At 38.9% G+C, this 12238-nt stretch overlaps 1 protein-coding gene across 4 annotated transcripts; it reads left to right on the top strand.

Moving 5' to 3' along the window:
* The first annotated feature begins 322 nt into the window (after window positions 1–322).
* On the top strand, window positions 323–11998 carry slc35b3 (solute carrier family 35 member B3). Of its 4 annotated transcripts, none has more exons than XM_058376908.1 (10): window positions 323–442; window positions 1825–2052; window positions 4912–5033; window positions 5933–6087; window positions 7864–7971; window positions 8289–8386; window positions 8566–8658; window positions 9806–9917; window positions 10014–10083; window positions 11389–11998. In XM_058376908.1, exons 1-10 carry the CDS (start codon window positions 416–418, stop codon window positions 11537–11539), a joined length of 1164 nt encoding a protein of 387 aa, XP_058232891.1. In that variant the 5' UTR covers window positions 323–415; the 3' UTR covers window positions 11540–11998. The 4 variants fall into 4 exon arrangements, with proteins under 4 accessions (XP_058232891.1, XP_058232892.1, XP_058232893.1 ...); XM_058376909.1 differs by having other exon boundaries at window positions 373–493; XM_058376910.1 differs by lacking the exon at window positions 323–442 and adding an exon at window positions 738–1275.
* The last annotated feature ends 240 nt before the right edge of the window (window positions 11999–12238 follow it).

Here is a 12238-nt window from a genome sequence, read left to right as displayed (position 1 = left end):
GGCTGTCCACTCTGAATTTTTATATTGGGAAAGGGGCTGGGAGGGAATAATGCCATCCGTGAGTGAATTAACCTCTCGCCAAGGATGGAGCAGACTCCTGTCATCTACCGTGGATGTAAGGGGGAATGAATGGCCAGAGAGAGAGACCTCCTGCCTTATACTGGGGATTGGACACTATTAGTAGATCTGGCCTTAGTTATGGCAGCATTCAGTCAGTAAGATCTGCACCAGAAGACACTGTGTTTATACATTTCTCTACATGGCTTTTGGAAAGGGATGAAAAGAGCTTTAAACATTCATATTAATCAAGAAGGACAGGACAAACGGGTTTTCACAGAGCTCATTTCATTTTTAAACAATTATCCTAAGGAGTAAAAACTAGTGTGGGACATCTTTATATAGCAGAAACGATTCAATGGAATCATCCGAAGAAATAAGCGAGGTATGAAGGACTGTAGAGTCTCAGGTTTGTCCTACACAAGACAGAAAAATGGTAATGATAAGGTTGTTTATGATCTTATGAAATGATCATGATTGTCCGTTTTTGGCCCGGTTTTCGTGTATGGTGTTGGCTTTGGCGATATTAGTAAGAAGAGTAAGTTCGTTAAGTAAACTTTGAGTATAAAAAATAAAGAATATAACCTTGTACTTATTTAATACGTCCAGTGGCAATGAAGCGCGAGCGCGGTACGTCAAAGGTCTGAGTTCCGCCTTTACAGGAAGTTGCTGGCTATCGCCTGCGCCTGCGCACAGCGCTGCCGGGACAAGGCTGTAGCAGGAAGAGTAGCGCCTTTAGCACAAAGTCCGTATTCAGGTCCTGTACAGATAACAGCTTCGAAAACGTAAAATATCATAGCATTGTTGTAGAGCGAATGGAGAGTATTAGCGATAGCGTTGGTGACCAAACCAGTCTCTGTCTAAAACTCTGAAAAAACGATAGCAATAGAGCTAACCTGCTGCCTTCAACCACGGAAGTTTAGTGTATCCGTGTAGCTAGTTAGCTTTGAGCTTGCTTCACTGGTTCTGCTGAATGTTTCTGTTTCCATATGATGAGGTGGCACGCATGGCAGTTTTACGTAATGTCATGGAGCCAGTTGTCTTTTCTGTATTTTGGTAAATGAATGACATAATGATGTTTGGACATTGTAGTTAGTGGTCATGGCTGGCTTTCCAGCTTCTCTACAGGCCACTTGATAGTCTGAGGGCAGAGGCGCATTGTGGTCCTCTGATGCTTTCAACGATTCGACACGAATTTGACTTCTGTTTTTAGCTCAGGTAAGATGCAATTTCCAGCCAACTAGAGAGAACGATGTCTGAGCTCTCGAGTCCAATCCGATCTGAAATCAATGATATGATTAGATCAATTCAAGCTAGTTGATGTAGTACAGTGGTGACATTTGACATCACATGGCACATATTTTGGGTGAATACACGCAATAGATTTGAGTACCCCGAAATGTTCTTTGTTCAGCGTTGTAGTATATGTGTAAGAGTAACTCTAATAGGAAATCCTAATTGATTCCCCATTCACTTAATCCTTGTGGGTTATTCTACTTCCACTGAACCTGAATAATCAGAGTAAGTGAAGAATGAGATTTACATTAAAACACTGCACTTGGACAATGGTTCTTGAATCCACATTGTATCTACAGTACATTTATTATAAAACAGTGTTCATACAGTGTGACCAAATCTCTCATATTTTAGCTATCATTTAGATTATTACATTTTGCCCATATCCCAAATGACCCCAAAACAATAATGGTGTCCTTTGTATATTAAGGACATGTCATGATGTTGATGATATCATTTGTAAATCCACAGGAGGCTACAGACACAATGAGTTCCAAATTCAGCTTAATCAACTATAACTCCCGAAAGCACATCTCCATCTCGATACCCTCCTCCACAGAGGCGATGTCCCCGCACATCAAATCTATAGAGGAGCTCAGAGTGCTAGGGGTGAACCTGAGCAGTTTCAGCACGCCCACGCAGTTCTTCATCTGCGTGACTGGAGTGTTTCTCTTTTACCTCATCTATGGCTACCTTCAGGTATGAATTTCTCATGTCTCTCATCTGTAAGGTTTTGCCACAGTTAATTTCTGTGTCAGTATGGATGCACATAATCATATGTTGACTCGACACAGATTTCAGATGTGAACACATGATACACATGACCTTAAACAAAGCCACCTTTATATCTGTGATGTTTCACATAGCTTTCCAAACAGAGGCTTGCAGTAACCAAAATCATTTATCATGTCATGCATACAGCAAATTCTAAATCTATAAGTAAGAACTGCAAGTACACCGTGGAAAATTCCATCATGTAGTACATGCTGAGCAATCCTACATATTATAAAAATGTTCTGCTTGTGTAAAGCCACACAAAATTACACCACCAGATTGCCTTATATGGTAAGAAACTTTATGGCTATATGTGTGCATACTATTGCTCCAATTACACTGAAAACATTTTAAATGATGTGAAACTCCCTTGTTCAGTCCTTCTTTCTGCTTCCCTATTTGAAAATATAATGTATTGAATTGTGAGCAATATGAATGTACGTAAGACAGGTCATTATTCAGCTCGTAGTTGGGTGGGAAATGCCAGACCTGTCTCCAATTTTTCATAAATCTGTGCCTATGGCAAAATCCTAGAGTAGAAAGGACTTGAGAGTGCACAAAGATGCTTCTCCTGTATTTCGTTGCCATCCCCAAAAGTGAGGTGTTTTGCTGACAGAGATGAATGAAATTGCATTTGGCAATTGAAATTGCTCTTCACTTTCAGCAAAGAGTTTCTTTTGTGTCCTAAGAAAGTGCACTAAGCTATGTGTGGCAAGTCTTGCACATCATCTTGCAAAGTAAGGCAACAACAGTTGCCTGCATCATGTCAGTCCCGCTTGATATCTTTTATGGCAATGCAGAATTGCAAAAATCGTACAGGTCAAAACCTTCAATTAATTTTCACATCAAACATCAGAGTGAAGAAAAAGTGTGCGCTCTGTGATCATTGCATTGATGTTCGTCCCCGAAGAGCTTATTTAAGCATTGCATAAACTGCTGATATTTGGGGAGTGACAGTTCTGTGGGCGGAAACTTATTGTGGCTTGTGAGGGAACTCTAGACAGCCACTTTCCAAAATGTAGTGAAAAGCCTTCCCAGAAGAGCAGATGTTCTTGTTATTATTAACAGGCATTAAATCTGAAATATGGTGTATGCACAAACAAAATTTGATAAATCAGATTCTATGACTTACATGCAAGCTACCCCAGCCATGAACAGGGATCAGCATGGGCATTCTGGACTGAGGCAGGCTACAGCACCTTTTTATCCTAGCCAGCATGAACTTTTTCAGCAATTTCTGCTTCAGTCGGTCTTTACTGGGTTTCGACCCAACCCTGTCACCAGTTCACTGTTTTTCCTTCCTTGGACCATTTTCTGATAGGTGTCATTTTGGAGGTGCTCTGACCTAGTCATCTAGCCTTCACAATTTTGCCCTTGTAAAAGTCACTCAAATACTTACACTTGTCTGTTTTTTCTGCTTTCAATACATCGACTTTGGGAACTGATTTTCACTTGCTTATTTACACTATATTGCTAAAAGTTTTGGGACACCCATCCAAATCATTGAATTCAGGGGTTGGGCTTGGTTCCAGTGAAAGGTACTCTTAATGCTTCAGTATACCAAGACATTTTATACAATTTCATGCTACCAACTTTGTGGAAACAGTTTGGGGATGACCCCCTCCTGTTCCTACATGACTGCGCACCAGTGCGCAAAGCAAGGTACATAAAGACATGGATGAGTGAGTTTGGTGTGGAGGAACTTGACTGGCCTGCACAGAGTCCTGACCTCAACCCGATAGAACACCTTTGGGATGAATTAGAGTGGAGACTGCAAGCCAGGCCTTACCGTCCAGCATCAGTGCCTGACCTCACAAACATGCTTCTAGAGGAATGGTCAAAAATTCCCATAAACGCACCCAAACCTTGTGGAAAGCCTTCCTAGAAGAGTTGAAGCTTTTATAGCTGCAGAGGGTGGGCCAACTCCATATTACATTCATGTGCATGTAAAGGCAGACGTCCCAGTTTTGGCCTCGCTCGCAGTCTCTGCTCTAATTCATCCCAAAGGTGTTCTATTGGGTTGAGGTCAGGACTCTGTGCAGGCCAGTCAGGTTCCTCCACAACAAACTCACTCATCTATGTCTTGATGGACCTTGCTTTGTGCAGTCATGTTGGAACAGGAAGGGGTCATCCCCAAACTGTTCCCACAAAGTTGGGAGCATGAAATTGTCCAAAATGTCTTGGTATGCTGAAGCTTTAAGAGTTCCTTTCATTGGAACTGAGGGGCCGAGCCCAACCCCTGAAAAACAACACCTGAATTCAATTATTTGGAGGGGTGTCTCAATTTAGTGTATCTCACATAATGTCACCTGGTCTTTTTCCAGTTTTTAGCTGTGTCCAGTTTGGGTGAGCCTATGCCCACTAGCCTCAGATTGCTGTTCTTGGCTGACAGGATTGGAAACAGATGTAGTCTTCTGCTGTTGTAGCCCATATGCCTCAAGCTTTTATGTGTTGTGTATTCTCAGATGCTTTCCTGCTCACCACAGTTGGTTGTTCGAGTTACCCTAGCCATCCTGTCAGCTCAAACCTATCTCACCATTCTTCTCTGATCTTTCTCAGTAACGAGGCATTTCTGCCTTCAGGACTGCTACACACTGGATGTTTTTTGTTGTTGTTTTCTTCACGATTTGTGTAAGCTCAGAACTGTCCAGTTTGAAAAACCCTAGGAGATGATAGGTTTTTGAAATACTCAAACCAACCTCTCTGCCAAGAACTGTGGCATTGTCATAGTCACTGAAACCATATAGATTTAATCTCCAGGTTTTTTGTCTTTTCTTATCTTAGGAGCTGATTTTCTCTGTAGAGGGTTTCAAACCCTTTGGCTGGTACCTCACCCTGGTCCAGTTTGGGTTCTATTCCATGTTTGGCCTGGTAGAGCTGCAGCTTACTCAGGACAAGAGAAGGAGGTAGGAAATGCAAATGCAACCTGAATGAAAGAAGAAACACTCCTCACATATTTATATGATTATAGAAATGAACACACAAACTATTTATAGAACTATTGAGTCAGGGGAAAAACAAATATTTTTAAGTGAGATGTGATTGGGCTGCTGGTAGTCTCTGGTAATCTCTGGTAATCGGTAACTATGGTAAAGTTATATTTGGCTGCAAATTTGTATGTGTTGAACACTTAGAAACTTAGATACCTCAGATATTATCACACCCCAACTTCAGACATGAAAGAAGCATGACTGCAGCATCTGGAGTAAGAGAGAGTATTCCAGTTTTTATTTTCTGGTTTATTAGACTGTTTTCAGGTCTATACATAGTATTGATCATAGTATTGATTGTTGCAGACAGTCCAGCTTGAATAGGCAAGTTGTTAATGCTAAGATTATATCTACAGGAAGTTCATAAGTACATTAGGAGTATTATCTTAAAGGAAAGCTGTATGTGAACTGTTACCATATATCTAGACATTTATCCTTAATATAGTGCAGCTGTATGTTGATTGACTTGAGTCACAGTGAGTGAGAGTGAGGGACAGGCATCTAAACAAAGAAACAGCAGTTACATGAGACTGATATTACACCTCCAAGCAGTTTTTTATGCTGATCAAATAAGCCATTGCTTTCTTGTGTAATATGGTCAGAAGCTAGTAAATGATGGTATCGGATTTTATTTCATATTTTTAGCCCAGTTGAGAAGTTTTCACTCATGAACACATGATAGCTGAGTACTACAATCAGTTTGTGGTCCAGTGCAAGCATGTAAACTTTACAAATTGAGCATAGGGGAACTATGTACTGTGGTATAAGAAAAAATGGACCAAACCATTTTGTTTTCCTCTGAACCACTTTTTCAGGATCCCAGGGAAGACATACATGATCATAGCATTTCTCACAGTCGGGACCATGGGCCTCTCCAACACATCACTAGGATACTTGAACTACCCAACGCAAGTGATCTTCAAATGCTGTAAACTCATTCCAGTTATGATTGGAGGAGTTTTCATACAAGGTAAATGACAACATAGGTCTATAAGTGACAAATCGCTGCTGCTGCTGCTTTTCTGTGTCCTTTGGTAACCTTTGTCATTGTGATGATTCATGTTATACAAATGATTATTCCATGAAATGAAATTTCATCTGCGCAACAGGATATTATTGTTCAGACAAATGGATCTTAGCTTTGAGTTATGTTTTATACTGAAAATGTTGTGCTGTACTTCAGTTATACTGTAACTGTAATATTGAACCTATATTGGAAAAATCCAAGTATACTACTGTTCATTATGTGGTAGAGTTGGCTAACTAATATATATATATATATACATATATATATATACATATATATACATATATATATATACATATACACACAGCTCTGGAAAAAATAAGAGACCACTGCCCAATCTCCAGATTTGAACCCTATTGAAAACCTCTGGAATGTCATCAAGAGGAAGATGGATGGTCACAAACCATCAAGCAAAGCTGGGCTGTTTTTTTGCAAAAAGAGTGATATAAAGTTACCCAAAAGCAATGTGAAAAACTGGTGGAGACGCATGTAAATCGAGGTTATTCCACTAAATACTGATGTTATTTAGCCGAAGCATTAACACAATTTGTTTACAAATTATTTGCATTTTGTTTTATTTGAGTTATTAAAGCTCTGTAAATACTGCATGATCTTGGGTTATTTTGATGTGTTGTCATTTCCTTTAAATATACAATCTAAATAACAATAGTTATATTTTGAATTTAGGAGAAATATTGTCAGCAGTTCACAAAAAATTAAACAAAACTGTTCATCTCACCAATACATGCACCTGTAAGAAAAATACATAAGAAACTGATTATTTTGCAGTGGTCTCTTATTTTTTTCCAGAGCTATATATGTATATATATATATATATATATATATATATATATATATATATATATATATATATATATATATATATATATATATATATATATATACGTTACAAGAACAAGGTTCCAAAGAGAAACAAAAGGAGAAAATGATTGATATCATTGCCAGAAATACAGCCTCTTTTATCTCGCATCTTTTATGGTTTTCCTTTTCTCCGGATCCCAGCATTGCAGCATGGTACTCCCCTGGGTCTCCTGCGTTGGTTCTGCATTGCATGTTAGATGCTGGTCCATCAAAGCTTAGCAGACAAAAAGCATTCCAGACTACCCTGCTGTGTCACCTTGTCTTCCCACAGCAAAGAAAAGCTTGAGAAGGATCAATTCTCTCTCTCCTCATATCTCTCTCTTCTTTTTCTGGATAAAGAGGTCATCAAGGAAAGGAAGAAAGTCATTTTTACCTCTCACTCTTTTTTTTTTCTGTCAATCTTTTTTCTCTCAATCTCACTCTCTAGTTCTGGCACTGATTAAGGAATCCTTTCTTCATTGCTGAAGTTGTTCAAAGATGCAACCTGCAGCTAGTGTCATATTAGCTGCTCTCAGCTTCTGATCTGAAGGACTTCTTCTTACTCTCCACTCAGTGCTTTTTACCCAACTACAGCGCAAAAGATTTACAGGAGCATCTGGGGCTGCTGATTTAGGGTTCAGCAGAGACTGACGTCCATGGCTAAGAGCAGTATATAAAGGTCTTTGTGGATCAAACTCTGTTGACGAATGGTTGCCAAGCCACTGCTTGGCCAAAAGTGTTGATTATTACTTTCTGTTTCTGTTAGGCCTCAAAGTACCAGAGGTGATGGTTCTGGGTTTAAAAGTTGTGGCCTGTTCGAATAATATATTTTTTTTACATTGATGTTTTTTGTTGCAGGAAAACGGTACAACTTGGCAGATGTAATAGCAGCTCTATGCATGAGCCTCGGCCTTGTCTGGTTTACACTGGCTGACAGCAAAGTTGCCCCAAACTTCAATGTGACAGGTAGTGTGCTAATCTTTCATTTTATTTATTAATTATTTGTAAATTGACCATCAGCTTTTATTCAATGACAGTGTCAGATTGACAGTTTTACTTTAAATTATGATCCTCATTTTTTATTAAGACATTTATCCATTTGTAGGATTGCCAGTCTATAATGTACTACTAATTAAGCTTTTTATTAGTTTCAATTAATACATTAATTTAAATAAATATGCAGTCAAATCATTCTCTTTAGTATCATTATAATTAAGAGAAATCATGATTGTAATCATGCAACAGTGTTTAAACCTTGTTTGTGATCTGTCTGATTTTCACAGGGGTTATCCTTATCTCCTTGGCACTTTGTGCTGATGCTGCTATAGGAAATGTGCAGGAAAAAGCCATGAAGCTGCACAATGGATCAAACTCAGAAATGGTAAAGTTACCCCAGTAGGGAATGATCACAAAACACAATACATTAGTAATGTATCTAATAGTAAACTCTAATCTTGTTTAATCTAATGTTAGTCTAATCTAATATTTCTGAATCTGCCTTTGTTTTCTGTCTGTCTGTCTGTGTGTATGTATGTCTGCTTTTCTTTGTGTGTATTGAAGGTGTTGTATTCCTATTCTATTGGGTTTGTGTACATTCTGCTGGGACTTCTGTGTATGGGAGGGCTTGGACCTGCTGTGGCCTTCTGTTCCCAGGTTAGTTTTGGACATATTGTACTAATACAAGCCATAGAACAAGCTAAAATGATTAAAAGTAGAATTAAATGAATTAAATTGTAAAGCACCTACAATTAAAATACTTTAATCCAGTTTTGGAAGTTGATAATAAAATATGAAATGTAAACCCAGCTAACGTACATATTTTCTTTTTTTATGTACTTCAATGATAAATAAAGTTAAAGCATTTTAAAAGCTGCTTCCCTTTAAGAGTGAAAATTCCATATTCTGAAAGACACCAACCTTGTCTAAAAGCAGCTTTATTTAATTTAATTTGCATCAAATTTAGTCTGTAATAAAACTGTCTATCTTTATATAAGTCTTTATTTGTAGCCTACAGACTGGCATACTATTTAGAAGTTGTGTCTTTCCAGCAATCACTGCATCTTTAATAATAACTCCTTAAAATCAAAAACTGAAATATGTCATTTAAGTTTCCTGTTAATGGCAATAAACAAATAGTGAATGTAAAATAAAGACAGCCGGCCCCTAAATCCAAGAAATACATCTGACAAAAACAGGTACTGTTTATCAGCTGGCTCATACCACCCCTATGGTCAAGCACAGTGGTGCCAGCGTCATGCTGTTGGGTAGCTTCTTAGTGGCAGGGACAGGGAGAATGGTCACAATTAATGGATGGATAAATGCAGACAAAATACAGAAAGGTCCTTGAAGTGCATGCTCTAAAGTGCACACAACCTCAGACCTTCCAGCACAACAGACCAAAGCATAGAGCCAGAAAGACAATGCTGGAGTGACTTCAGGATAAGACTCTGAGTGTCTCAGTCAAAGCCTCAACTCCATAGAACATCTCTGAAGACAGCTGAAAATGGCAGTTCAAACATACTCCCCAACACCATAAGTGTGCACAAAAACTGACATATCTGTATGTTCTGAACCCACTATATTTGTTATCTTTAAATAGAGGCATCAAAGTATGTTGTAGGAAAACCCAACAGAAGAATTTAGTTACAGTAACATCTGATGGGTTTTTCCAGACCACCATTCAAACATACAAATGTACATAATGTTGTATCCAGGAGTCAAATAAGACTTGTCTGTCATGAAGGTTTGTTTCAGAAGCATATGATTTTTGTGTCTGTCTTTTTTTTCTTCTTTCCCCCAGCATCCAGTGACCACATATGGCTATGCATTCTTCTTTTCATTGACGGGTTACTTTGGCATCTCCTTTGTCCTGGCATTGATAAAGCTTTTTGGAGCTCTAGTTGCAGTCACAGGTGAGACATGCCAAACTGTCCTGTTTTAAAATTAGTTTTAGTAAAATTATTGTTTTAATGAAGTGATTTAATTTGTTTGTCTGTCTCTTTGTTTAGTGACCACAGGAAGAAAGGCAATGACAATTGTCTTGTCTTTTTTGTTTTTCTCAAAACCTTTCACTTTTCAGTAAGTAAGCATGCTGGAGCATGAACATAATTTCAATTGAGTAGAATGTGTGTTTGTTTATATAGATGTGGTTCACTAACAAATAGGTAAAAATTAAAATCGAATGAACAGTAACAAGACATTTAGTATGTTTGGTTACACAGATGGATCATTATTTGAATTTGGGAATAGGTAGTGTATGTTAGAAGATATTGATCATAAAAACAAAATTAATAAGTTTAAGAGTGCTTCTTCCTTTTATGAATGTGATATGCACTGATCAGCCATACCAATAAAACCACTTTCCTAGTATTGTTTAGGTCCCACTTCAAAATATCAAAATAGCTCTGTATCATCAAGTCCTAGACTACACCAGACCACCGAAGGTGTGCTGTGGTGTCCGACACCAAGACATTAGCATCAGATTGAGATCTGAGGAATATGAAGGCCAATTCAACACCTTTAACTTTGACATGTTCCTCAAACCATTCTTGAACAATTTTTGAATTGCAGCAGGCCTCATTATCCTTCTGAAAAAGGCCACGTCCATTAGGGAGTATCATTGCCATGAAGGGGTTTACTTGGTCTGCAGCAGTGTTTAGGTAGGTGATGCACGTCAATGTAACATCCACATGAAAGTCCGAACCCATGGTTTCCCAGTAAAATATTTCCCAGAACATCAAACTGCCTCTGCTGGCTTGCCTACTTCCCATAGTGCAGCCTGATGTCATCTTTTCCTCACATGATCCACATGCTGTCCACATGATCCATGGTCCAGTTCTGATGCTCATGTGCCCATTGTATGCACTTTTGCCAGTGGATGGGGTCAGTCTGACTGGTCTGCTGGGTAGCCTTCACCACCTGTGTGTACCGGTAAGTCTTCGGCACCCGTGACCCTGTTGCTGGTTCACCAATTGTTCTCTGGACCACTTTTGGTAGATACAAACTGCCGAATACCAGGAACACCCCACAAAATCTGCCGGTTTGAAGATGTTCTGACCCAATCCTCTAGTCATCACACCTTTGTCAAAGCCACTGAGATCCTTACACTTGCCCATTTTTCCTGCACTTTTTCTTCAACTTCGAAAACTGACTGTTCACTTGCTGCATCATATACCCCCTATGACGGTTGCCATTAAACCGAGATAATCAATGTTATTCACTTTATCTGGCAGTGGTTTTAATGTTATGGTTGATGGGTGTAAATCACGGTGGATAAATGAGCAGCCCAGAAACAAATGGGTGTGGGCTATCCATTTTTTATTAGTACATTTTATCGCCTGTTGTTCTTTACTTTATTCTAAGGTTTACATGTTTTTTGTTCAGGTATGTGTGGGGAGGCTTACTGGTGATCTTCGGGATCTTCCTTAATGTCTACAGCAAAAACAAGGAAAAAATGAAGCTTCCTCCACTGGAAGAGTTATGGAAACGTGTGCAACGTAGCAGGAAAAGCCGACTGCTCTCTCAGACTGTGTAAATAATTGATCTCTGACCAAACTTTATATGCTTTTCTACCCAGTCACACCAGTGTTGACTCTCACACATTTAATAAGCTGATAATAAGCTGACATGAAGGCTGGTGAGTTTGGTCAGATTTTGGACAGAATTCTAACCTGCACATAGAGGACTCAAAATGTGCAGCAGCAGCAGACTCATTACTAATCGTGTGCAAACTGGGTTCTAATGGGAAGGAATACTTATGATCATCTGTTTTTCACCTGCATGTGCCACTAACTTATGGCATCTTCACAAACTTTTATCATTTCTATTCTTTTTTTTAAATCTGTGATTGGACAAGGGAAATGCAAGTAACACTACTGTTTCTTTAAAAGTCTGATGTTTGGGAGTGTATGAGTATGTCAGCTGCCATATTTGCTATCCATTTGTTTGGTGAAAGGGTAGCTCTTTTTACATTAAAAACAAACAGAGAAGTTTATTCAAGCAGTTTGAAGCATTTTCCTAAATGTGTGTAGCTTGCCAGGCATCTCTTATCCGCCGGCTGCAGCTCAGAGAGTTGAAAGGCTGCCAAGCAGCTTCTCAGATGTTTACCCCTCCGATAGCCCAGGGCTTGTTTGATTAGGAGTCCTGGAATAAGATAGCACTTAAAAGAAAACCAACATTGTTCATAGGGTTTGGCTTTAGACCTAATTTAGTTGTGTGTGTGTGTGTGTGTGTG

This window comes from Hemibagrus wyckioides, linkage group LG23, assembly GCF_019097595.1.
Source record: "Hemibagrus wyckioides isolate EC202008001 linkage group LG23, SWU_Hwy_1.0, whole genome shotgun sequence".
Taxonomy (NCBI): Eukaryota; Metazoa; Chordata; class Actinopteri; order Siluriformes; family Bagridae; genus Hemibagrus; species Hemibagrus wyckioides.
This window is presented reverse-complemented; position numbering and strand designations above follow the sequence as displayed.